Source organism: Chenopodium album, chromosome 3 (assembly GCF_948465745.1).
Source record: "Chenopodium album chromosome 3, dcCheAlbu1.1, whole genome shotgun sequence".
In the NCBI taxonomy this organism is placed as follows: Eukaryota; Viridiplantae; Streptophyta; class Magnoliopsida; order Caryophyllales; family Amaranthaceae; genus Chenopodium; species Chenopodium album.
The window spans coordinates 83,860,835-83,888,668 of record NC_137836.1 but is presented as its reverse complement, the minus strand read 5'-3'; the positions used below and the strand labels follow the sequence as shown (position 1 = coordinate 83,888,668).

Genomic DNA, 27,834 nt, shown 5'->3' with positions numbered 1-27,834 from the left:
CGGTGTCGAATAGTCTTGAAATTCTAGGGGATAAATCTCAGGGTCATATAATGTCGTTTGGTACCATATATGATCATTATATGTTGCCATAAATTTCGTGGTAGGCTTAAATTAATGAAATCAGTGCAAGTTGTAAATCGGTAAATTGGTCGTTTAAAGGCAAATTGGATGATTCCACCTATCCAATTGGACTTCCGGATGGTATTATGGACCATGGTAAACACTTCAGCAATTTTTATTTCCGGGCAAAAAAAACTCAAAAAATTCCTAAATTTAAATCCACGTTGTTTGCGAATTTTGTGAGGTTTCAGGACCCGGTGTCAAAAAGTCTTAAAATTCTAAGAGATACATCTCGCGGTCATATAATGTCGTTTGGAACCATTTATAGTCATTATATGTTGTCATAAATCTTCTGGTAGGCTTGAGTTATTGAAATCAGTGCAAGTTATAAACCTGTAAATTGGCCGTTTAAAGACAAATTAGATGGAAATACCCACCCAATTGGACTCCTGAAGGATATTAGAAACCATGGTAAAAATTTCGCCAATTTTTATTTTCGGGCGAAAAAAAGTAAAAAACAATTCCAAAATTGTAGGCTTATATCCATACTTTTTGAAAAATTTTAGAGGTTTCGGGGCACGGTGTCGAAAAACCTTTAGATTTTAGGGAATACATATCGGGGTCATATAATGCCGTTAGGAATCATATATGATCATTATATGTTGTCATAAATGTTCGTGGTAGCCTTGAGTTAATGAAATCGGTGCAAGTTGTAAACTGGTAAATTGGTCGTTTAAAGGAAAATTAGATGGTTCCACCCACCCAATTGGAATCCCGGAGGGTATTAAGGACTATTGTAAACATTTCGGCAATTTTTATATCAGGGCGAAAAAAATTCAAAAAATTCCAAAATTGAAGGCTTATATCTACGCTTTTTGAGAAATTTTTGAGGTTTTAGTGCCCGGTGTCGAAAAGCCTTGAGATTTTAGATAATACATCTCGAGGTCATATAATTCCGTTTGAAACCATATATGATCATTATATGTTGTCATAAATGATCGTGGTAGACTTGTGACAATGAAATCGGTGCAAGTTGTAAATCAGTAAATTGGTCGTATAAAGGCAAATTGGATGGTTCAACCCACCCAATTGGACTCTCGGAGGTTATAGGGACCATGGTAAACATTTCGGCAATTTTTAATTTCAGGCGAAAAAAAGTTTAAAAATTTCAAAATTGAAGTCTATTATCCACGCTTTTTATGAAATTTTGGACGTTTCGGGGCCCGACGTCGAAAAGTTTTGAAATTTTAGAGAATACATTTTGGGGTCCTATAATGTTGTTTGAACCATTAATGATCATTATTTGTTGTCATAAATGTTCGTTGTAGGCTTGAGTTAATAAAATCGGTGCAAGTTATAAACCGATAACACGGCTGTTTAATGGCAAATTGGATGATTTCACATAGCCGGGTGGACTCTCGGAGGGTATTAGGGATCATTGTAAACATTACATCAATTTTTATTTTCGGGCGAAAAAAAGTCAAAAAATTACAAAATTGAAATCTAATATCCACGCATTTTGCGGAATTTTGGAGGTTTCGGGGCTCGGTGTCGAAAAGTCTTGAAATTTTACGGGATAAATCTGTGGGTCATATAATGCTATTTGGAACCATATATGATCATTATATGTTGTCATTTCGTGTTAGGCTTAAATTAATGAAATCAGTGCAAGTTTTAAATCGGTAAATTGGCCGTTTAAAGGCAAATTGGATGGTTCTACCCACCTAATTGGACTCCCGGAGAGTATTAGGGTTCATGGTAAACACTTTGGCAATTTTTATTTTTGAGCGAAAAAAAGTCAAAAAATTCCAAAATTTAAGGCTAATATCCATGCATTTTGAGAAATTTTCGAGGTTTCGGGGCCCGGTGTTGAAAAGCTTTGAGATTATAGGGGACACATCTCAGGGTAATATAATAAAGTTTTAAACCATAAATGATCTTTATATGTTGTCATAAATGTTCGTGGTAGGTTTGAGTTAATGAAATCATTGCAAGTTGTAAACCGGTAAATTCGCCATTTAAAGACAAATTGGATGGTTTCACCCACCTAATTGGACTGCCGGAGGGTATTAGGGACCATGGTAAACATTTCGGCAATTTTTATTTATGGGCGAAAAAAAGTCAAAAAATTCCAAAACTGAAGGCATTATCCACGCTTTTTGTGAAATTTTGGAGGTTTCGAGGACCGGTGTCGAAAAGGCTTGAGATTTTAGGGGATAAATCTTGGGGTCATAAAATGCCATTTGGAACAATATATTATCATTATATGTGGTCATAAATGTTCGTGGTAAGATTGAGTTAGTGAAATCGGTGCAAGATGTAAACCGGTAAATTGGCCTAAAAGGCAAATTGGATGATTACACCCACCCAATTGGACTCCCGGAGGGTAATAGGGACCATGGAAAACGTTTCGGCAATTTTTAAATATGGGCGAAAAAAAGTTGAAAATTTCAAAAATTGAAAGCTAATATCCACGCTTTTTGAGAATTTTTGAAGGTTTAGGGGTCCGGTGTCGAAACCTTATGTAGGCAACAAGGCATATTGGGATTGGTCATGGGATGAGCTGATGGCATATGATCTTCCAGCAATGGACCAAATATGTGTATGATCTGGTAAACAGAAGGTACATTATGTTGGGCATTCACAGGTAAAATCTAAAAATACTGAATTGTACTGCACTAATGTTGGTAGCATTTCCTTCTTCCCAGTTTCTGTATAACTCTCAGGTATATTACGAGCATTTAAGAAGTTTGACTGCAGGGAGCATTGACAGCCCTGACCGCCTTTTCCAAGCAGAAGTTGTTGAACATGGAAAAATCAGCCGGCTTCCTCTATCCAGTTGCTTATCTAAGTCGAATGACTTTCCCACTTGCTAAAGATGCTGCTGAAAACTTCGTAACTGAAGTAAGTGCACAAGCTTATCTAATCTCTAAATGCACATGCTTCTAAGTCAATAAATTGCATACTTCTTACATTATAAGTACCCTTTTCAGAGTATTCATAACCCCAATAATGGACCCTCAGTTAGCGAACTTAGCTTGCCTACTTCAGACGCAGGCTTACTTGGTAGCAAGAAACCATCAGTAAAACATTCACAAATTCAGGGGTACTAATACTAACCACACCAAAACAAAAACCATACAATAACAAAGTTGTCCAGTGTTCATCTATCTTATTTCATCCCAAAAGTTTCACAAAATAATAAAGTTTCACAATTGATCTTCAAGTGCATATACATAACAAAATAAACGAAGATTGCCCAAAAGGTAGTACTGCTTATGTTTTCTGAAGCTAACAATTTAAACTATCCAACTTCTTATGTTTCTCTACGCCAACTGAGCCACCCCTAAAATACAACATTTTACGATCAACCTCTACTAGTTATGTATAACAACATAAACTCAACAAACCTCATTTGTCCAGTTTTCATATTATTTCATCCTTGAAGTTCTACTCAAGCAATAGTTATGTTTGTACCTGAAATCTTTAAAGCTCAAGTCCAGGACCTTACATAAAAATCTAATGCCTACTTCTTGCATCGTCATTCAAGTCATTTCACTCGACATCGAAGCCCTTTTCTTGAAGCTCAGCAATGACTTCATTCCTCATTCTAAACCACAGCTTTTGAGCCTCCTGCTCAAACTTCTTGTTCTGCAACTCCTTCTGATAGTTGAATGCATCCTTATCAGTATCGACCGTCCCTTTGGGGCCAATGGTAGTGCCAATCATCCCTCCCTTAGCAACAAACTCTTCCATGGCTTCTTTGTCACCCGGGTACGGAAATTGTCGCCTTTCGTAGAGGTGAGCCAGTTCTTTCTCCTCCTTGGGACGAGGCTTCAACGTCCACCACCCAAGTGGGGATGTTTCATTGTAAACCCAAGCTGCCCCAAACAATGCATAGGTGCATAACAATGCCTTACCCACTTGCTTCCAAAAGTACCAATCTTCCCTCCCTAAACCCACTTTTTTCAAGACTTTAGCCCATTGAATACCTGTTATAGAAGCATTGCAATAAACATTAGTACAAAAAAAAAGCATGCCATTTACGCATTTCATCGAACAGGTGCTGGGCATTAGTGTTAAACCTGTTGGTGGATCTGGGAAGCGCTTCCTAACCATTGAATCGAATCGTTTCAAGCTAAAAAAACAAACGAAGTAACAAAATCAGATGATCCCATCATAATATCATCATGAATTGATCAATATTTGTAATTGGGTGCCCAAAAATGCACATTCAAATTACCAGCCAACTTTTGAGCTGAATTCAATATTTGATAATAACTTCGCAATCAATCAATCAATCAATCAATCAAAGCCTTAATCCCAAAAGTGGGGTCGGCTAACATGAACCAAATTTGATTATTCCGTGTAGTCATCAACATAAATCTTTCTCCTCCATCCCTTACGATCCAAAACTTCATCCTCACGTAAATCCATGCACTTCATATCCTTCCTCACTCCTTCCAACCAAGTCATCTTTGGTCTCCCTCTTCCTCGTTTAATCCCTCCATGGTCCCACTCTTCCACTCTTCGCACCGGTGCACCCTCGGGTCTCCGTCTTACATGTCCAAACCAACGCAGACGATTTTCCCTTAATTTATCTACAATGCCCGCCACACCTACTTTCTTGCGAATAACCTCATTTCTGATTCTATCTCTTAAAGTGTTTCCACACATCCACCTTAACATGCGCATTTCCGTAACCTCCATCTTTTTAATATGCTCTTTCTTAGAAGCCCAACATTCTGTACCATAGAGCAACACTGGTCTTATGGCAGTCCTGTAGAATTTTCCCTTCAACTTTAAGGGAATGCTGCGGTCGCATAACACTCCCGTGGCCGCTCTCCATTTAAGCCACCCTGACTTAATCCTGTGGGTCACGTCTTGATCAATGTCACCATTCTTCTGGATGATCGACCCTAGGTACTTAAAACATTCACTCATGGTCAAATCCTTTCCATCCAAACTCACCACTTCATTGCTTGTACCCCTCTGAGTGCCAAAACGACATACCAAATATTCAGTCTTACTCCGACTTAGCTTAAACCCTCTAGATTCCAACCTTTGCCTCCATTGCTCCAACTTGACATTAACCCCATCCTTAGTCTCATCCACCAAAACGATATCATCTGCGAACAACATACACCATGGAACCTCATCTTGAATTGGTCTAGTTACTTCATCTAGAACCGTTGCAAAAAGAAAAGGGCTTAATGCAGACCCTTGATGCAATCCGATTGTAATAGGGAAATCTTTTGTCAACCCTCCGCATGTCCTCACATTTGTTGACACATCCCGATACATATCCTTAACTAGGTCTACATACCTTCGTGGGATACCTTTCTTCAACATTGCCCACCAAAGTATCTCTCTTGGCACCTTGTCATATGCCTTCTCTAAATCAATAAAGACCATATGAAGATCTTTCTTCTTTACCCTATAAAACTCCATCATTTGTCTTATCAAATGGATTGCCTCCATAGTAGATCTCCCAGGCATAAAACCAAATTGGTTATCTGAAATGCTTGTGCATGCCCTCAACCTTTGTTCAATCACCCTTTCCCACAACTTCATAGTATGGCTCATAAGCTTAATTCCTCGATAGTTAGAACAATCTTGAGCGTCTCCTTTGTTTTTATAAACCGGGACCAAGGTGCTCTTCCTCCAATCTTGTGGGATCCTTGTAGCCGTCCATATCTTGTTGAAAAGGTTTGTTAACCAATCAATACCAATCTTACCCAAACACCTCCACACCTCTATCGGTACCCCATCAGGGCCAACCGCCTTCTTAGGTTTCATCTTCCTCAGTGCAATCTCCACCTCTACTCTCCTAATCCTTCGCACATACTCCATGTTGATTTCTTCATCACTCATAGAGGTATCTCCTATCACAACTCCATTACTTCCATTAAATAATTCATCGAAGTACCCCTTCCACCTGTCCTTGATGCCCTCCTCTTGCACTAGGACCATTTGGTTCTTATCTTTGACACACTTCACCATGCCAATATCCTTCCTTGCCTCTTGTCTTCTCTTTGCCATCTTATAAATGATCCTTTCTCCCTCCTTGGAATCAAGCTTTTCATAAACCTCCTGATATGCCTTTTCTTTTGCTTGGCGAACAGCTGCCTTTGCCTTACTCTTAGCCTCCTTATACGCTGCAAAGGTTTCATCACTCCTACATTTTCCTAAGGCTTGATAGCATTCCCTTTTTTGCTTAATTACTGCTTTCACCTCTTCATTCCACCACGAAGTATCTCTCTGTACCGAAGTTCTTCCCCTTACTTCCCCTAAGACCTCTTTGGCCACTCTTAGGAAACAGTTCTTCATTCGTAACCAAGTCATGTCCGGATCCACCTCTCCATCCCAATCCGCTTCTTCAATTACCTTTTCTGTAAAAACCTTAGCTTTTGCATCCCTTAGGGTCCACCATCTTATCCTTGGTTCTTCTTGTCTAACTTTTTTCTTCGCCTTCTCTTTCAGACGAATAGTCATTACCAATAGCCGGTGTTGGGTGACCACACTCTCCCCTGGGATAACCTTACAGTTTATGCAACTTTGTCTATCTATGCTCCTTGTGAGCAGGAAGTCTATTTGAGTTGCATTTGCTCCATTCCGAAAAGTTATCAAGTGTGAATCCCTCTTCTTAAACCAAGTATTAGCCAAAATTAAATCATATGATTGGGCAAAATCCATAATAGCTTCACCACCGGCGTCCCTCTGCCCATACCCAAAGCCTCCATGGACACTCTCATAGCCATCTCGGCTCGCCCCAACGTGCCCATTTAGATCCCCTCCAATATATAACTTCTCTGAGTGGTGGACACCCTGCACCACCTCGTCTAGGTCCTCCCAAAATTGTCGTTTCTCTTCTGCATCTAAACCCACTTGGGGAGCATAAGCACTGATAACATTCACAATCTCCTTGCCACATAGCAACTTCAGCCTTATCAACCTATCGTTCTTCCGATAGACCTCGATCACCTCTTTTGCCAACCTCTCATCGAGAACCACACCAACTCCGTTCCTAGCTCCACCATTCCTTGTTCTGTGGCTCGTTTCTTGCCCAACATACCATACCTTATACCCCAAAACCAAGCCTCGAGCTCCTTCTCCTGTCCATCTTGTCTCTTGGAGGCACATGATGTTCACGCGTCGTCTTTTCATTACTTCTACCAATTCTGCTGATTTTCCCGTAAGAGACCCCACATTCCAAGAACCAATCCGCAAACTAAATTCTTTTCTCCCACGCTCCCTCCTGATCCCAACTCCAAGCCCTTGATTATTTGACACCACAATTGGGCAATATGGCGCGTCGCTTCTGGGCGACGACCTAGCAACCCTTACATACTTATCACTGCACCCGGGTCTGGGAAGTGCAGCGCGTCGCTCAGTAGGGAACGCCCCAATGGCACGCCCTTGCTCATTTGACACCACACTCGGGCAATGTGGCGCGTCGCTTCTGGGCGACGACCTAGCAACCCTTGCATACTTATCACTACACCCGGGTCTAGGAAGTGCAGCGCGTCGCTGAGTAGGGAACGCCCCCACGAAAATATCTGTTTGGCTCATGTCATGGGATGTGACGAAGTTTTATACTGGCTGTCACTGGCCTACCGTAACCCTCCTCCTTTATCCAGGCTTGGGACTGGCAGCGGGAAACCCACTGGCGGAGTTATTTGATAATAACTTCGCAAAACCCTAAAATTTTACATTAATCGACTCAGATAAATACAAATTTTGCAATCAAAAGCAATTAGAGCAAGCATTTTTCAAAATTTTGCAGCGATAAACAAGAAAATATGCAATACAGGAGAGAGAAAGAGTAGAATTACCGGAGAAAGTTTTACGTTTGATAGAAATATAGAGTTGATCAAACCAACGAAAACCGGCAAGACTTGCCGGTTCGAATTTCTGCTTCTAACTATGCGATCAGCTCACTAATTATGATGCCCTTCTTCCGGCTATAATCGCAACAATTTTACCAACGCACGGGATATAGCACGTACACGGGATAACTGCTTACAGTTACAACATTACAGGCTACCCGAACTCAACTCGGTCAACCTCAACTCGATATGGCTCGTGCTCATGTACACTTATTGAGTTTCGAGATGATTCAAATAAGCAATTCGTGAGCAATTTGGCTCGACTCGAAAGTTAACGAGCACGAGTCGAGTTACTTTCTACTCGTAATCGACTCGCTCAATAAGCACCCTTAAAAGGAGGGTGCAAGGTGTTAGAAAAGGGAGAGTGCAAAAGTTGAGTATTAAGGACTTGGTTCAATGTATATTTGGACATTTGGTATTTTGGTTGTACAAAAAACAAAAAAAAAAAAAAAAAAAAAAAAAACAACTAAACTTGTAACGTTATTGTTCAAGCTCCATAGGTTATTTGATGTTTCTACCATGGTCAATTACCCAAGCTTTACCCTTGGTGGAAAAAGGACACCGGGATTAACTTGTAATGTAGGCTACAGCTCGCTAGAATCAAGGCGGTGCTATCTACAAAGTGGTTTCAACACTCATGAGAGGACTAAGATGGCAGTTTCTTTTAACTTTGTTTGTTTTCTTTTGTTCATAAGAGCAAGTGTTGCTCATAGCTTTGTAAATGTCTTAATTGGCCTATAAACCTTTCAATATATGCAATTGTATCCTTTTTCAAAAAAAAAAAAAATAATAATAATAATAATAAATAAATAAATAAATAAATAAAATAAAAAAAAAAGATTTGGTTTGTGGCCAGAAGTTAGTTGAATAACTCTTCAGATCTATGGATATATTATGCTGTAAAAGAAAATTAAATTTTTTTCAGCATATGAAAAAAGATTTTCAAAATTGATTATATTTGAAAAGAATTATTATATAAAGTAAAGTAACTCTATAATTAGTAAAGCAAGTTAAAATGTCTACTCCTTTAAGGTTTTTTTTTTTATTATTATTTTTTTTTTTTATCTTTCATTTGGTACCGTTGTAGACTTAGGGCCTGTTCATATTTACTTATTTTCAGTTTAGTTCAGTTCAGCTACAATCAGTTCAGCTCTTAATTTCCTTCTCTCATAAAATATTCATTTCAGCTTAGTTCAGTTCAGTTCATTAAATATGAACAGGCCCTTAATAGTTTTAATTTTCCCATTTAGTACCCAATTTTTAGTTTTACAGTACATGGTTCTATTGTAATTTTAACTTATTCTTTACTATAGCATCTCGTTAAAAGTAACATTAGTTTGGGGTGATTGTGGCCCTTTATTTCTAATTCCGACTGCAAATTTTGATCCTTTAAGATCATAATGACTCCCAAAACTTTAACCAAACATTTTTTTTGCACGAAACCGATCGAAATATACATATTGAAACATTTTTCTTGCACATAAATTAATAGCGACATTTTTAAATTTTTTTTCCCGCTAATTTCGACCTCAAACTTAAACCTTAGGGCCGCTAAGGGCTAAAACATTTTCTTAAAACTTTAACCGATCAATTTTAATGAAATCCAAATGGAAGAATACATATTATATTTGATGGAATGCTATAGTAGAGAATAAATTGAAACTATAATGGTACAAATTGGGAAAAAAAAATTTGAATGACATTGCCCAAAGTAAGAGAAAGGGATTTCGCGTTAATAAGAATCGAACCTCGCGCCTCAATGATACGAGGCGACCTTTCGTGATACTGTACCAAAAGTCAATCCTGATTCCACACCTTTATTTTCGTGGTGAGCCAAACCATTCATTTCTCTCACTATACATAGAGTATTAAAGTTCAATCCATACGTCATTGTTTTGCTGAATCTAGCAAATTTATATGTAGACAATTAAGAAAAAAAGGAAAAAAGATCTCTAAGACTCTAACTAATAAACAAAATGTACTCCCTCCATTTTATTTATTTGTCACACCACTTCGGCACACATATCAAGAAGGATGATATTATACTAGTTAAATGGACAAATATGTTGATGATTCTTTAACTTTTTGAACTTAAATTTTTCACATGCATGCCAACTTGCATCAATTAACTATATCAATGTATCACAATTTACAAATGTTTCACTTTTAAATAATTTTTCCCCATTAATAGTCGTAATAGTGTATGACTAATCAATAACATGTTCATTTTACTATACACATCCGGATAAATCATACATAGGGTAAATCATCTACACCTGATTTCAAATGAAGCATTGAAAAACAGCCTTGGGTCAAAGTATCAAAGTTGTAAGCTTGTGATGGCATTGAAATTAAATTTTCTTTTAGTACTTCGTATGATGAAATGCTATTTATTTTTCTTTCATCGAGCAAAATGAACCAAATTTCATGGAATACTTCATACCTCAAATCTGTTAATTTTAGTGATTAAACTTCAAGGGGGGATGGATTCATTTGAAGGATTTTCCTTATCTATCACCTCAACTCAATCCCCTCCTTAAATCCAACGTGTGTAATAATCACATGTCGGAATGGATATATATATGTATATGTATATATGTATATATATATATGTATGTACATACACATACATATATATATATATATACACTAGTAGAAAAAGTGCTATTTGTAGCCGGCGAAATTGACTTTTGGTAACTGGCATTGTTGGTTGCGAATGCCACCGGTACAACTAGTGAAAATTATTTGTAACCAGGTAATGTTAGTTACAAATAATGTATTATTCGTAACTGGCTTAACCCAACGCCAGTTACAAAAAGTCTATTTTCCCATTAAGAAATCACACTATTTGTAACTGGCATTAAGTTACGTCGGTTACAATAAGGATATTATTAGTAACTGGCAAATCATAACGCCGGTTACGAATATATTTTTTATTTAAAAAAAATACTATTAGTAACTAGCACAAGATTACGCCAGATACTAATGAATAATTATTATTTTTTTATAAATATTTGATTCGAATACCAAACGACCCATGCATCGTCAAATGAGTTATAACCTGTTACAATTTAACCAACAAAACACGTACTCCAAATACTTCCATAGAACTTAAATTCACCCACAACATACAATACAAACACTCTAAATAGTTCCACACAAATCAAGTTATTCATCCACAACCATACAATACAACAAAATTAACTATACTTTAATTTCCAACAAAAACAATTAAAACTTCAATAATTCACATAATACCTCAGTTACAGGTTATGTGCAACGATTTGACATAAAGCAGAGAGGAAAAATGTCTAATCGTTGCACATAACCTATAACGGAGGTAGTAATTAAAGTAATAAATAGTTCCACACAACTCGAATAACTCACACACAAGACTCATACGCATATCAATCACATCGAGTACCCAATGGTTCCTACATTTCAAAAAACTTGTTTGTATTATTCACATAATTAAAATAAGAAAATTATGAAAAAAGTAAGGATTCCAAGGTATCCATGGATTTAGAAAATTCCTAATGAGTTCAACAAAATGATTGATTCAAGGGCTTGGGGTGGATAGTTAATAATCTTAAAACAAAAGGTCACCAAAAGAAAATATCAACAAACTACTTGTCATAACACCTAAGGTAGTTTGTAAGGTTATCACCCAGCTTCACTAGTTTCAGAATCCCAAACCAATTCCAAGGAAAAACTTCATCCCACTATATTTGGACTAAAATGATCTATGTTTCTATTACTGAAACGTGAACCAACAGATTTCAATGCTTTCAACTTCACACTAATGACATCAGGTTAACAACTGAAAAAAGAAAGAAATTGTGGTGGTGGACCAATATTTATCTATGATCAAAAGTCCCAATATAAGTCCAACAATTAGTTGATCTCATCAATCTCAGAGCCTTCAAAGGCCACTTTTACACTCAATCTCTTCACTTATGTTATTGTCTTACTGATCTTATTTTATAAATACAACAATAAGTAATCTTCTACGTATTTTCCATGGCATTACAAAGTTAAATTACCAATTACCTGTTACTTTTCAGTTCATCACTTACTGTACAACAATTTTAATGACACTTTCCTTCTTATAGTAGAAAAATATGAAGGAAATTCAATGTCAGTATGCTGCTTTTCAAGCTTATAAACTGTTCATATCTTCTACTATGACACGCCTCAAGGATACATACACCTCCTTTAATAATTGATATATGAGCAGCCACACCAAGTTCTCAGTCTTCTCACTTTCCTGGTCTTTCCGCTTGCCAGACCCTTCTTACATCACTATTTAATAACAATAAAGGGGCAGTTTGATTTGAAGATGAGGAAAGGAAATAACAAAGAGAAACGAAAGGAATAGTATAAAAACTCCTTCATTGATCCATCTTGTCTGGGTGTAGAGGGGAAAGAGATTTAATTCCATTTCAACTGCTTGTAGAAAAAGAAGGGCCTTTTCGCTTGTTCGTAAAGCTTTCGAGCAGCTCTTTCAACTGCCGCCTAATCTCCCAACATGCTCAAGAACCGAGAGCCGTCCAGGTACCTACCGGCCGGAGGGAGCTTGCTTATAGAAAGAAGATGGGCCGGTCAAAAAAACAAGGCGCAACGGGCTCTCTGCTCCTAGTCACTATGTAGTGCTATTAAGTCCTCCGGGGGACTGGACTTCACCAAGGGGTTCGGTTACCCTCAACACTTACAAGGAAAATATATGAAAATGTCCACTAAACACTCACAAAGGGATTTTAGGTTCATAATTAGCTTTTCTATTCTCAATTACCCTCAACTAAAAAGCCGTTAAAGTATAAAGCTCAAGCTCCTCCCCTCTAAACATCCATTATCAGAAAGTTTGAGCTCTATACAAGTCATGTATCAAAATCCTAAAAGGAAATTATAGAGGTAGGAAAGGCAAACATGAAACAAGTGAAAAAAGTTAAATATAATAATTTTTTGTGTTACAAGACTGCTCCATGTTGCAGCTTTAATGGATCACGGTGACTCGTTGACTAATCAAACTAGCACAAAGCAAAATGACAATTGTGAAAGCAAATAAGGACTGAAAAGTGTTTCGCTATTCTGGGGCAAAAACAGCCCACAAAAACCAATTTTCCATCTGCTTTTTTTTCCAGGTAATTAGGTACCTCTCCTATTAAGCGGATATGAAGAGGGCCAATATAATCACAATTTACAAATGTGAAAGCTTCCTAATTGACCATGCTAACTTCATTTTCGTAGAATAAATACAAAAAAGAACTGCCTTTCCCAACAAAAACAGCTTATCAACCTAATTGTGTAACTAATTGACCATTTCACAAAAATGTACATTAAAGCATTATCAAAGCATGACCTAAAACCGTTACCAATCAATCTGGAAACATGTTTTAATAACTAACCCAATTTTAATACCCAGTTATAATCGCATCTTCATGAATTCTCAAAGCCATAAACAAATTAAAATCGATCATACAACTCACCAACAAGAATCAAAGTTATCAAAGTGATTGATTCAATACAAGATAATTCCCAATCTGTGAGAGATGAGCTCTCCTAATACTCTTAGCTGCCTTCTAGCATAAGTGAGCACAACAGAACACCTGACTAAATTCCTAGCAGACATGTAATCTAACAGCAAGAAACGATGCTATTAGATCATAGTTCAACTTTCCAAGACAATAATGTTTGCAATATATATAACAAAGTACATTGTTGGTCTGGAATGGCTGGCAGATCTATACCATCCCACCAACAAATCCATATAGTAAAATATTATTTCACCACCAAAATTCAAATTAGCAATTTAGACGAAGAGATAAATGTATTAATAGATCAAAGTGATTGATTCAATACAAGATTTACGCACACACACAAACAATAATCGTTTCTTAATTTTTTTTGTTCGAAATTATTCATCAAAACCTAATTTCCTTGGCTTTTAATAATCATATTCATTAAAAATTAATCAAGTAATTGAAAACAACAATAATCAATTCGAATTTACATGTAAAACCACTAATTTGAAAGTACAAGAACCCTAATTCAAAAGGAACACATACCTCAAAACCTTGATAAAAATCCCCTAAAGCTGATCCCAAATTCGAACAAACCAAAACAACAATTAATGGAGTGAGATGCAGCAAAAGAGAAGGAAGAGCGGTGAAGGAGAAGGAGGAGCAGTGAAGGGGTGAAGGAGAAGGAGGAGCACTTTGTATTGGAGCGAAAGTGTTAGTGGTTTTTTTTATTTCTGCGAATTTACCTGAATAATACTAGCTACCTTAATTTATTTATTTACTAGATGAAGCCCGTGCGATGCACGGTTTGTTTGATTTTTTTTTAAATAATGTTTTTTTTTGTATTTATGATCCTAAATTTTGTTATATATTTAGATAAAATTCCTAATATTAAAAGATAATATATAATATTTAATTAATTTAAACTTAAAAATCTCATTCGCCAATTTTGCTTGCATGACATTTAAATTATTTAATTCTAAAAGAAATTAATAATCTCTTATTTAATTGGCTACTACTAAGATTTATAATCCTACATGGCGCGCTGAGAAAATTAGATCCTACGTGGCTCTCTAAAAACTCGGGAAAAAACTCCCCTTTATATATATATATATATTAGATTTTTAACCATTAATCAAAATTTAAATGAAAATTACTTTCCAAAAAAAAAATAATGAAAAATAAATAAAATTAATGGAAAGTAGAAAACTAGAAACTTAGGGTTCATTTGGCATTGTTGTGGTTTTCAGTTTTTTGGTTTTTTGTATTTTAAAAGTGTATGATATATGTCATATAATGAATAAAAAATTAGTCAAACTTATTAAAATCATGCTAATTTTGAAAATTGGCAACTAAAAAGTGAAAACACCTTTTTCTTGTTTCCTGTTTTTGGTTTTTTGTTTTCAAAAAAACTGAAAACTCAAAACAAAAAACAATGCCAAACAAGCCCTTAATATTTGTTGCTTTTACAAAAAACAAAAATTATTATTAGACTTATTATTTATAACCAACGTTTGTAAGCTAGTTACAAAATTTTTGGTCAAATTTACTTTGACTTATTATTTGTAACTGACGTTTGTAAGCTAGTTACAAGATTTTTAGTCAAAGTTTTTGTGACTTAACATTTGTAACTGACATTTATTTAGTCTGTTACTAATAAAACTTCAAATAAAGATAAAACCACATATTAGTAACTAACATTTACTATGTTGGTTACTAATGTCATGGAATTTGTAACTTATCTTAGTCCTGATGCTTCTGTAACTAGCATAATATACGCCAATTATTAATAGGGCGTTACAAATAGCATTTTTTCTACTAGTGATATATATATATATATATATAAAGTGTTTTTTCAATCGTAATATGACTATAATGTATGGATTATATACTTTTTATGTAATCCGTCGTCCCTATGTTTTTTTTTTCTTTTTTATGTCAACTCATTTTTCATTTTATGTCGTTTTTCCAACTTCTATCCACTTTAATTTTCTAATTATGACATGCCCTTCGATCATCTCTTCAACCTCACAATAACTACACTTTTTTATATTATTTCTCTGACTTTATTTATCTTTTTCTTACACAAACTAAAATTTTTACATTCTTTCTCTTGTTTGTCTTACACTCACTCACATTGTTAACAATTTCTTAAATTACATATTTACAAAAAGTGGGTAGAACATAAAAGAACAAGCGGTACTTATTTAACTAACGTGTACCTTTGACCAACATAATGTTTGATAAGATAAATTGGCCTCAATTGTACGAATTGAAAGTTGCACGTAGCAGCATGAACTTTGACTAGTAGTTATAAAAACATAAACTTCCTCATTGGGTGCACAAACTATCATAGATGAAATCAAGCACCAGAGATATTTTTTGAAGGCGATTTATCTTTAATAATTTATTATTAAAATCGTCTTGGATTGTTTGATTTGCATGTCGGGAGATTGATCAGACAAGATTTTGAGGGGTCATTTCAATCCGTATGGGTCAATTTTGAGATCATATTTTAGCATAAACTTACCAAAAACACATCGTGTTTTGTGCTATGAAAGTTCTTGGGTCAATTTGAACCTTTAGGACTAAATACGAGGTGGTAATTTACAAAAAAGTTGATAAATATTAAAGATATCACGTCTTCGACAAAAAATCAAGTTTTGGTTATTTTTTTATGATATTTTGTGCTCCCAACGAAGAAATTGGTGTTGTTACAACTATAAGTCAAAGTTCATGCTGCCACGTGAACCTTGTTAAAAGTTCGTACTATTGAGACCAATTTTGCCTTATAATAATGGAATAGTTAGTGGTTAGTGGTTAGTGGTTAGGTCCATACCATTTATTGTTTAAAAATAAAGCATTCCAATTAAGACTATGTTCACTACTCACTTCAGATTTGATATGAACTTTTCCAATTTATTTTGATCTAATTTTCATATTTGACTAAACTTTAAACTTATATCTACACTAATGAGATGGTGCAATAATAGCTTTATTAATTTATACTTTTCCAATAAGTTAAATTTTTTATTAAGGAATTACATATGTAATGATAATTATATATAAATTAAATTAAATGATCTGATTTAATCAGATAAAATCATTTGTGAAATAAGCAAATATTATGTTGAATAAGTTGGATTAAACTTAGATAAAGACAGTTTTATAAGAAAAGTACATCAACAAAATAGGGGCGGAAGGAGTAAGTACACACGCGTACCATGATGAACTTTTAATGAGCTATATAAACAAGGTTACTTATTTACGAAATATTTATTTACTCACATGCTTGTGCCCTCCAATCACATGAGCTAGATTAAGACATTGTACATTACTCTCCCTATCTTGTAAATCTAGCCCCTCATACCAAAAATTGATGTTCCAAAAAACTGCCTCATACCAGAATTTGATGTTCCAAAAAACTGCCTCATACCTTATATGATAGTTTCCCCATGATGTGTCTATTTTATATAGTATTTTACCCCCGTCCCTTGGTCATAATTAGTAGTGATTTTGGCTCTTTAGAGCCACTTTTATTACTAATTGGTGTTTTCTAGTGTTTTCGTAGGTTTGGTTGACTTTTGCAGGGATTTATGCTTTTGGAGTATTTTCCCGAGATATTTAGGAGCAATCACGAGCATTGGAAAAGCACGACCAGAGTTTATAGCCCAGGGCCGGTTAGAGACATCGAACCGGTGATTAAGGGCTCGGTAGAGGTGATACCGGGGCGTTTGGACCGAGTATTCAAGACCCAAAGAGGAAACCTAGATTGGCCCGAAGAATTGGAGCCCAATCGAAGTCCAAATATTGGCCCAAATGAGCCGCCCGGCCAAAAAGGCTGGCGCCCGGAGGCGCGCCCGGCCGGGCGGGAGGAGCGCCCGGTGACGCGCCCGGTCGGGCGCGAGATTGCTATTAGAGGTGAAAAAAGGCGCGCCCGATCGGGCGCGTGTATATTTAGGAGACGATTAGCGTCGTTTTAATTTGTTTTAGTTTAGGATTTTTGTACGGAGTATAAATACTCCTCCGTAATACGATTTTAGTACCTCTTCTTTTTCTCTTAATCCTTTATCTTAGACTTTCTCTCTCTACTTAGTCTTCTCTCTCTAAACTCTCTCTCTAAACCTTTGTTATTAATTCTTTAATTAATTCCAGATTTATTTTGGTAACGATTTCTCTTCCCTTAATCTTAGTTATTTATTTTATTTCTTTCATCATGATTTATTCTATTACTCCCTCCGTCCCAAATTACTCGCAACAGTTTGACTTTTTGCACTATTCATACATCTCCCTTTGACCATCTTTTTTAACTAGTATATGAAAGTCAATGTAATCATGTAAGATGTTGTTGGGTCTATTTTAATGTATAATTTCTTAATATAAACTTTTTATAACTTATATAAATATATAATAAAAGATATCAACGGTCAAACATGTGCATCGACAAGCGTGTCCAGTCAAAATGTTGCAAGTAAACTGGGATAGAGGGAGTATTTTGTTTAGTTTAGTTTTTAATATGTGTGAGTAGTTCAATTTCTAGGGTTTATGGGGATCTAATAAATAATATGAAGGGGTAAATTATTGTTGTTGATTATCACCCCACTTGCTATTCCACTAACAATGCCATGTACTTTTTTTTTTATATATATAAAAAAAATCTTTCTCCCAATAATTGTGGCTATCCATGTGCACATTTATGCTTTGTTTCATTTAAAAAAGGTAAAGTGAAGGGTTTTGGACAATCTTTTAAGGACAACTTCTATTGTTTAAAAAAAAAAAAGCAACGTGTCAACCCGTAATTTTGATCAATAATTATATATTGAAACTCACCGATAATGTATATGTCAAACCGCTATAGCTAACATCTAATTGCTAAATTAAACTAGGTCTATAATTTAATTTAAATTGTTTATGCTGATTGTCTCTCTTTATTTGTGAATAAGTGCAACTATTTGACTTTTGGACTATTCACATAATAACTTTGATTTAATTTGTTGGAATTTAAATATATATAATATCAACTATTTTAAATATTTAATAACCAAATGTCATTGTGTGAACTTCCTTTGTATTTGTTTAGGTGAAACATTTTGCTCCTTGCACTATTAACCTACTCTATTTTTTTACTAATGTTTGTGATTTATAAATAAGAAAAAATCTAGGCATGTGATTACTTGTTGGAATTATTTCAATAAATAGATTATTATTAATATTCAATTGTTATAATTTTTACTTATTGATAATTAAAGATATTATTGGTCAAAGTTTTTCATTGGCATATATACGTGTAGGAGAAGTGTTTCACTTAAAAAATACGGAGGGAGTACAAATTTAAAAATATAAATGGTCAAAATCGTGTGTTGCCATATGTGATAGTCAAATTGATTCACTTACTTAGATACAATGGAAATATTTGTTTATTTAGAAATAATTAGTCCAAACCATAGCAGAACAAATTTTATACTTTTAGTTGCATTTAAAAATCTAAAAAATTTCATATTTGAAATTGAATATTAATACGAATATAATGACATCTCATTTCATGATTTTTCATCATATGAATTAGTGTATGTCAGATAATATGAAATTTCTTGATTAGAGTGATTTCCATTGATCAATATTTATAGGGCTACAATGAGAGTCCTAATCATCTTAGTTAACTAACAAGATATCATAAGATATCCTTATATAAAATATATCCTAAACTTAGGATACGAATATTCTATGAATATTTTCTATTTACATCCCCGCAGCCGAGGCGGGAGAAAATCGAATGCTCAGATTGAATTTGAATCACACATCAAAGGTTAAGGATAGTATGGTAATCCATGCTAAAAAAAGAAGTTGTAGACATGTGCCGGATTGCAGGGTGATAACGATGAGAAGCAACAACCAAGACCTACGTATAGTAGATTAGATAAGCATTGCTAGGCCGGAGGAGAAGAAGAAGAAGAGTCGTGCACAGACTTGGGCCAAAGTTGCAGATCCAGAGAAGAAGAAGCTAAGGTAACTGTAGGGAATAATTTCAAGCCTTAATCCCACTAGCTCGAACCCCACTGTGATCATACACTAAAGTACGGTGGCGTCCAAAAGGGAAGAAGATAGAGCAAAAGAGTCGCAAACAAGTTTTTTTAGGAACTTGTAAACCGTTCATAGGATGAAGGTTACACCCCTTAACGATCCAAGATATCGTCAACTCTATAAGGTCTAGAACCAAATAAGGGTTCGGGGATGATGGTACAAATCCAACCTAAAAGAGATTGAACCTGCCCTAATAATAGGCCTCTGCTTTATTCTGATCGTACTCATGTGCGCTTTTTAATTAACATACAATCAATAGATTAACCCTAAACCTGTTTAATCTATGTTGGTTGAATATTAATGCACACATAAACTATTATTGGTGATCACTTGAATTATAATCACAATTAACCCTAAACAAGATTATCATTTATCTTATTAAGCGTGATTACAAGTACAAATTCCCTTTAACATGCATAAAAGGTGATCAAGCAATAACAATAACGTATCAAGCAACATAATAAATAACCATAACAATAATTATAATCGTTATCAAAATAATAATAATAATAATAATATTCATAATCATCATAAATTATAACAATTATAATCATAATCATGTTCATGTTAATATTAAAGCATATAATAGCAAGATCCTAGGCATGATACTAACAAGATTAATAGCAAACCCTAGCATGTCACTAAGCAATAAAAATCAAGTCTTTAACCCTAACATGATACTAACAATCATAAATATTAGGGAGAAAATAGGAAGCATCGTAACAATCATATTTAATATTAAAAATACCCTAGACATGATACTAGGAATATCATAATAACAATATAAACATGATTTCTACATCATAACCTCAATTAATCAATTAAAGTACTTACTTTAATGCTTCGTACCTCTTTCTAATAACAAAATACACACGTTAGTAACTTCAAGGAAAATAATAATCAAACAATCAAATTAAATAATTGAAAGAGAGATTTGGGACCAAACCCTCAGAAATTAAAACCTTTCACATCTAGGGCGAAGACAACTTCGAATATGGCTAGGTGTTTCTTGATCTTGTGAATGCGGAATTTTGTATGAAAACAAAGTAAGAAAGAATTGAATGTTTTAGGAGATGAATGAATTAGAGAATGCTAAAGAATTAATGATTGTTGATGAAAGCTTGCGAATGAAGAGAATTGGTGAATGAAAACGGAGTTTTTGATACGATATTTATAGAGAAAATCAGCCAAAAAAGATAATTTAACAAAACAGAGTCTGACGCTCAGGAAACAGAGCTGGCGCCAACCCTGGCTAGCGCCAGGCGCCAATGGCTAGCGCCAAGCCTGGTTCCACGCGCCAAGGCCTGGGGTTGGACGCCAAGCTTGATTTCAACACGTTTTCGAAAATCTGATAAATTTCCCGTACTGGAGGATAAAATAATATAATTTCTTCGAAAATGCTATTTGATTTTGATTAAAACTCTGAAAAGTCAACAAAGTCAACTTATCAATGCTAATTGAATTAGGAATGAAAAGAACCTTCTAGAAGACTAAAACCATTCCTAATTGCATTAGGAATGATAAATCATATTAGGCCCTCCCCTAGATCATTGGGCCGCACATAAGGCTCAAAACGGGCCCAGTTTAGTAAATTGGCCATAACTTCCTCAATATTCATCGGAATTGGGCTTATAATATATCGTTGGAAAGCTCTTGTCAAGCCCCATCCAACTACACCATTATTGGACCCATATCATGGACCAACCAAACTAGATTGACTGTTTTCTTAAAATAAAGTTTTCAAAAAACAGAGAGAAAAGAAAAGAAAATAAAAAAACTTTCTGCAACACTAGACCTTCCACACTTTCGTTTCATTCGATTATGAATCGACGTGAAAGGTACTCATCACTGGGTTTGGTTTTGGGGAGACACAAATGAGTGTCTACAGTAACAAACCATCATAAGAGTGAAGATACTAAATTACTACGAGAAATCACATTTGAAGAAAAACAAATAAGATAGCCTAAATCCCGGCCCACACCACTTGACCATTAGGAATTATATACCTCTAAAAAAAAGATGACCCACACAACAAGATAAATTCCACTAATTTAAAACAAGTAGCCTTTGGACTTAGAAAGACGTAATCCATCACATACACTTACGATAAAATTAATTTTTTTTTTTAAAAAAAAAATTCAAAAAATTGTTGCTGCTGCATAAAATCTAACACATGCCTCTAAGCTGTAATGTACGTATTTAAACAAGGCTCCAAGTCCAACTAAGGTGGTGGGGGACGACTTTGCTGGTGTTGTTGTTGTTGTTGTTGGTGAGGAATATTCCGGCAACAACAACATCGAGAAAAAGAAGACTAACAAAGTGGTGGGCTATCTTGTGGGTATGGTTCATCCAAGACTACTATTTGTCATAGGATACGCTATGCAAAATTACAATTCACTCACAAATTAGACTAATGAAGGAGGACTGTGAGTGAGGAAGGTGTGGCGTATTAAGTGGAGAGCCAAGAGGTAGAGGTGGTGCACGAATCTCCTAAGTGTGGTGGGAAGTCAAAGTACAAGAAAGGTTGTCGGTGCTAGTTAACCATCATACTCCATAATTAAATCGCGGGAAGCAAAAAAAATGTGTTTTTGTGTAATCATTTGTTAATCCCGTTGGTGGGTTTAGATTTCAACAGAAATTTTTAGATCTAAACAATCCCAAGATCTAACCTAAACTATGATACCATGTCAGATAATATAAGATTCCTTGATCAAAGTGATTTCCATTTTTCAATATATATAAGGTTACAATAGGAGGCATAATCGAGGGAACCCCAATTAATATATGGGATTACATAAAGTCTTATATGTGGTTGGCCACACCGTGTGGCAGGGGTTACTTCGTAGTTTAATAGGGGGTACTTGATCGGTGTTAAAGGAGTTACTCCGTCAATGTTATTGGGTTACTCGGTTAGTGTTATAGAGGTTACTTAGTCAGTATTATAGGGGTTACCTAGTCAGTGTTACATGGGTAACTTTGTTCTTTTATAAGTGGTCACACGGTATGGCTAGCCACATACAAGATAGGTTGTTGTGATTAACATTCCAAGTTAATCTCCTCTCACAACTTTATGCATATATTTATGTGCCACTTTACTTTTTTACTTTTATTATTTATGGAAAATAAAAGTAAAACAATATATTGTGAGAGGAGATATATATTCATGTTTATCTCATAGATAAACTTGAATTTTTCCGTCATGATCATATTAGGTAACTAATAAGATATCATAAAAATATTCTTATACAAAATTGATCCTAAACCTAAGATAAGAATATTCTATGGGTATTCTCTATCAGTGCACAAATAAAGTCAAAATCTGATTGAATTAATATACCACAAAATTCAATAAATTAGATCAGATTTTTTGTATAAATTAGGTGATTTGAACCTAGCCTTAATTTGTAGAAAAGTCAGGATTTATTTTGAAACAAAGAGAGTACAATGTACAATCGCTTTTGAAGTGCAAATTTTCCATACATAGCATACCTTATTGACCGCGGTTATATTATAACCTCTCCAAATCTATTCTATGGTTACATTTTTACCTCAGTATTATATACGTGGTTAAAGTTGTGCATTGGAGATTGTAAAAGTTAAATTGTAACATAAAAAAAGCGACAAATAAAGTATTATACACGAAATACATTATGAGTACTATAAATAAATGCATTGACAAACGTGAAAATTAAAGTATCACAAAGACAAACTAAAAATAAACCCAACAAATGGTTGAGAAACATTAAAAGTAAAAAAGAAAAAAAAAAGACAATTTTGAAAAAAAAAAAAACAAAGGAAAGAATGAGTTCTTCCTCCTACCTTTCCCCTCTCCAACCATCTTAGGCCGCCACCACCACCACCACCTCTTCCGCCGCCGCTACCACCGTCATCTCCGCCGCAACACCTCCTTCTTTTCCTTTTCAATCAAAAAATTTTCTCTTTCTTCCATCTTTGTTCGATCCAGTGAGGCAAATCCGACGGAAATTGGAGCTCCGTTTTAGTGAAGAAGAAAGCAAGGTTTGTTTTTATGGGTTTTTTTTTTTCTTTATTTTCTCTATGAATTTGAACTGGGTTTTTGATTTTTTTCCATTTTAAAAGCATTAATGGGTAGCCTAGATTTAACCCAGAAAGATTAGTTTATTGTACTAATTTAAATCATTTTATCTGATTTGGGAATTTTTTTTTGGGGGTTCTGACGGTGTGAGAATCTTGGGAGGCTTCAATTCAGTTGATTGCGGCTTCGTCGGAAGCGGGATGCTATTTCTTAGATTTACTTTTTTTTTTTTTTTTTTTTGTTTTTTTTTTTTTTTTTTTTTCAAATATTTTTCTCTTCGATTTTTTTTGTTATATATTTTTTTTTGTTATTAAAGTTTTTTCAATTAGTAATGTGAACCAATTTTGCCTGCATTTATGCCTCAAAATGAAAGGGAAACTACTCCGTAGAATTTATCAATTTAGTGCAAAGTAAATGTTACATTAAGTTCATTTTTAGACCCTTAAAATGTCTAAGAATTGTTATTGGGTAGTTGAAGAAATAAAAGGTAAAGAAAGTTAGCAATGTAGTTCATATGTGTGATGGTCCATTGGTCCTATTCCAATTATAAGCATTCTAGGGAAGAGTTGTTAATTCGGAACATTCGCATAGCTTCCGAGATTTGTTGTCAAGAACCCTTCTAAATGATGTGATGGACTTGGATTTACTGGTAGAATGTAGCTAACAAATTGGCGATAAGTATAAATACTATTGCTATGTATGCATTAATATGTAATATAACTTTTTTTTTCGTGGTTCTAATTGGGTTTTGAATCGAATAAATGTATAGCGTTGCTAATAGTTGCTTCAACTTCGTAAGAATAAGAGGACTTGTTTATGACCATTTCATTATCTATGATGAGAAGTTGTGATAAAATATGCTTTCTTTTTTTTGGAATTGCCATAGGAAGGTGTATTATAAATGTCACAAATATAGTTAAATAGATTAGGTTTGGTTGGTTCTATGCTCTTGTCTTTCTCTACATGTTAAGATGTGTAATCGCTTATGTTCTTTGTATGTAGTGCTCTTTTCCTATTTTTTTTCCTCTCTATGTACCATGTTTGCTAGTTGAGGGGGCTGGGGAGGTAGTATAGGCTACTGCATAACTTTTTATCATACACAAAATGTTAGTTGAGATTGATCAAAAGATGAGGATTCTATGTTACATGAAATTGGTGATGACATGCGGCCTTTATACAAGATTAATCTACTCTAATGCTGGTGTATATATGCAAGATGTTAATCAAAACAGATTGCCCTTCAACAACGTCATTACCATACCCCACTTGCAGCATTGAGTAATTGTGTTTACGTCATGTTCATAGATGAACCTTGCTAAGTGTATTCAAGATAGTTTTTGATGTGGTATTTACTCACAGAAAAGTATCAATTGTTGAAGGGAGTTATTGTGGAAAAGCTGTTTTACGCAGGTATGAAGTGGTATGAAGTGCAGTCGTACAGAAAAATCGATGATGTTTATGCAAAACCCACCATGTTTTATGTTAGAATGATGTGGCGAATCTTGTTGGCTCCTTTTTAAGAAAAGAATTTTCTGTTTTCTTATTTAGCTTTGTTTTCAAATGTGAAATTTTCATATTGGTTAACATGATTGTGTATTTGTGTTGGTAAGTGCAAAAAATATCATATACAGTAAGAATATAAATAGAGTATAACATACTTGTATGCATGTATTAATTTTTTTTTTTCTTTTTTTCCCAATAATGGGAAGAAGTGTAGTCACATAAATCTACAAGAAACACATAAGGAATTGTTTATGAAATAGTTTAAGGATGGGAAATTGGTTCAACTTGTTGCGTACTTTGGTCTGGCGGTGGATCTAGTAGTACACTAGGTATACATGTAATGTGATTGGAGTGGTAAAATAGTATTGTGGTACTGGTTCTGTATTTTGTCTTAGTGGGTTGTGACAAATAACTATATGTGCTTAGCTGGGATAGTTGATCTTGTTTCTTTAGAATATACTTCGATGAAAATTTCTTTACTTAATGCATTGCTGATAAAATGATGTGAGAGTGAGAATACATAGTTCCTGCAATGTTACTTGAAACAGCAAATATGCTGGCCTGTCCTTTCTCTATGGGAACCAAGTGGTGATAGAGCTGTTTAAAGTGGTGTACCTCTAATTCATGGCTGTCTGAGTAGTATTGTGTGAAAAGGGGCCCTTTGGGTCCTTGTTCCCCTTGTTGCATTAAAGTGTATAGGATGATTTCCTCATCCGCTAGCTCATCAATTGTACTCGATAACAGAACAGCTGCGCTCTTTTCACCTTAAAAGAAAAAAAAAAAAGTTTCAGGGGAGATTAGTTCAAAAAGGCTCCGATAAGCTGCAATTCTTTCTGAGGGGCTTCCCTAGTTCAATTCACTAATAATTATAAGTAAGTTCTGATAAGTTTAGAGAAAGGTTTTTAGGTGAATTAAAGGAAATCAAATCATAATGGTGTATTAGAATCACAGAATGGTCTCTCCTGGACGGAGGGTATATGGAAACAAAAAATTTCTCTGCTTCTGCAGGGGTAAGCTGTATATCTTACTACATCCGACCCTTGCATAATTGGATTCTTGTTTGCTGGTGGTTTTGTTGTAGTGGCTTATGAAGTTTGACTACTTTGTTGCTTTAGCTACTATTTGCTCACTTTTTGTTTAATGTGCTAATCTATTCTTCTTTTTCATAAATATATTGGACTGGTTGGATCAGCTGATTAGGAGTTAATTAAGGATTGGATAATTTGGTCTACAGCTGAAGGCTTGAGCAGCATATTGTGTGGAATCAGAAACATTCTCCAGCATTACAAAATTGAATCTGGTACTTTTTAGTTGAACTCAACAAGATTTTCCATTTGATTTGACAACATGCACATGTACAGACATCTTGATTATTGTGAATATTGGGAACCAGCAAGTTACTCCAACTTACTAAATATTAATCATCTGGGTATCAATGTTTAAATATAACTAGGCTGCAGTTTGATACATTCGCCATGCACAAGCCAAAGAAAAGAAATCTGCAATCACCTCAGAAGTCAGCAGACTGGTTAGAATATATTAATGATTGCCTGCCTGCACTAGTAATACCTGTTGGTCCTCGATTTCAAGCTGATGTGCCAGAATGGACGAGTGCATCTAATCATATGTACGAAAATGGTGATTTGGATACTTCAAAGTGGTTAGGTACCAGAGTTTGGGCCTTTCAAAATGATAGTACAGATTCAGGAGGTAAAATAGGAAAGGGAAGGCCTGAATCCTGCTCTTGCTCTTCTCCTGGTTCTTTACAGTGTGCAAAACAACATATTTCGGAAGCAAGAGCAAGGTTGCAATCTGACCTGGGCCCTGCATATAAGAGTTGGAAGTTTGACGAGATGGGTGAAGATGTTGGCAAGTCCTGGAGCTCAAAACAGAAAAAGAAGTTTGATAGCCTTGTCTGTGCAAATCCGTTGTCACATGGTAAGAGTTTTCTGCAGCCAGCCGAATCATCCTTCCCATCTAAGACCAGGAAAGATATTGTCAGTTATTATCTGAATGTATATGTTCCTAAGCGCATTAGCATAATAACTCGGTTGGGATATATAGTGCTTGATAGTGATGATGACGAGGTGGAGGAAGCCCCAAATACCAAGAGCTCTCAGAAAAGACCGCGACCCAATAGTGATGATAGTACAAAACTTGCCAAGTCCCACTACTTGACTGGGAGAAGATGACACACCGGACCCAGTGTCTTACTGAACAACTCTTTACAGGTTTCCTTTTAGTTCAGACTTCGGAGGATTCCCCCTTTTTTGGGTTTTTGCCTGTAATGGTTGCACATTACAGTGCAAAAATAGCGAAACTAGGAATAGCAAAATTTAGGCCTGAACTTTGTGATTATACACCCTAACGGGGATTTTCTTGCGGCAAACTCGTCTCAATGTTGAGAAAGCTGTGTGCATCTAGGAAAGTCAAGCTGCACAGTTTTGTGACACTATTTTTTTCTGCTCATATTGTGCTGGTAATAGAAACATCCTTGTTCTACTGCAAATTTATCGTCTACAACCTGGTCTCACCCCTTTCCCCCCTTTTCAATGAAAACTCCTCTTGTGCGGAAGTAATAGTAACATTGAGAGCATGTTTAGTAAGAGTGATATTTTGGTTAGAAACGGATTTATCATTAGAGTGTTTGGTTAGATGGTTTGGGTAATAGTTTTCACCTATTTATGTAGTAGAGTATTATTTTTCTAAAACTTAAGGTAATTTCCCT

General features: G+C 35.2%; 2 protein-coding genes across 8 annotated transcripts; one reads left to right on the top strand and one right to left on the bottom strand.

Annotated features, from left to right (window-relative positions):
• Positions 1-3,199: 3,199 nt before the first annotated feature.
• LOC145624627 (uncharacterized) lies at positions 3,200-14,210 on the bottom strand. Of its 4 annotated transcripts, none has more exons than XM_081677705.1 (3): positions 14,015-14,210; positions 4,146-4,198; positions 3,200-4,052 (listed from the first exon to the last, which is right to left on the bottom strand). In XM_081677705.1, the coding sequence occupies exons 2-3, from the start codon at positions 4,177-4,179 to the stop codon at positions 3,616-3,618; spliced, it is 471 nt and encodes a 156-aa protein (XP_081533831.1). In that variant the 5' UTR covers positions 4,180-4,198; positions 14,015-14,210; the 3' UTR covers positions 3,200-3,615. The 4 variants fall into 4 exon arrangements, 3 of the variants coding, with proteins under 3 accessions (XP_081533831.1, XP_081533830.1, XP_081533832.1); XM_081677704.1 differs by lacking the exon at positions 14,015-14,210 and adding an exon at positions 7,896-8,342; XM_081677706.1 differs by lacking the exon at positions 14,015-14,210 and adding an exon at positions 4,321-4,343 and having other exon boundaries at positions 4,146-4,200.
• A 9,104-nt stretch (positions 14,211-23,314) lies between these two features.
• LOC145624625 (AT-rich interactive domain-containing protein 2-like) lies at positions 23,315-27,834 on the top strand. 4 transcript variants are annotated; one of them, XM_081677703.1, is made up of 3 exons: positions 23,315-23,566; positions 26,341-26,406; positions 26,560-27,834. In XM_081677703.1, the coding sequence occupies exon 3, from the start codon at positions 26,582-26,584 to the stop codon at positions 27,296-27,298; it is 717 nt and encodes a 238-aa protein (XP_081533829.1). In that variant the 5' UTR covers positions 23,315-23,566; positions 26,341-26,406; positions 26,560-26,581; the 3' UTR covers positions 27,299-27,834. The 4 variants fall into 4 exon arrangements, with proteins under 4 accessions (XP_081533829.1, XP_081533827.1, XP_081533828.1 ...); XM_081677701.1 differs by having other exon boundaries at positions 26,299-26,406; XM_081677702.1 differs by having other exon boundaries at positions 26,341-27,834.

Coding starts and splice junctions, on each gene's coding strand:
- LOC145624627 (XM_081677705.1), bottom strand. CDS start 4,179: ATGGTTAGGAAGCGCTTCCCAGATCCACCAACAG. Junction 4,053..4,145: donor CTTCCCAGATCCACCAACAG/GTTTAACACTAA, acceptor CTTCTATAACAG/GTATTCAATGGGCTAAAGTC.
- LOC145624625 (XM_081677703.1), top strand. CDS start 26,582: ATGCACAAGCCAAAGAAAAGAAATCTGCAATCACCTCAGAAGTCAGCA.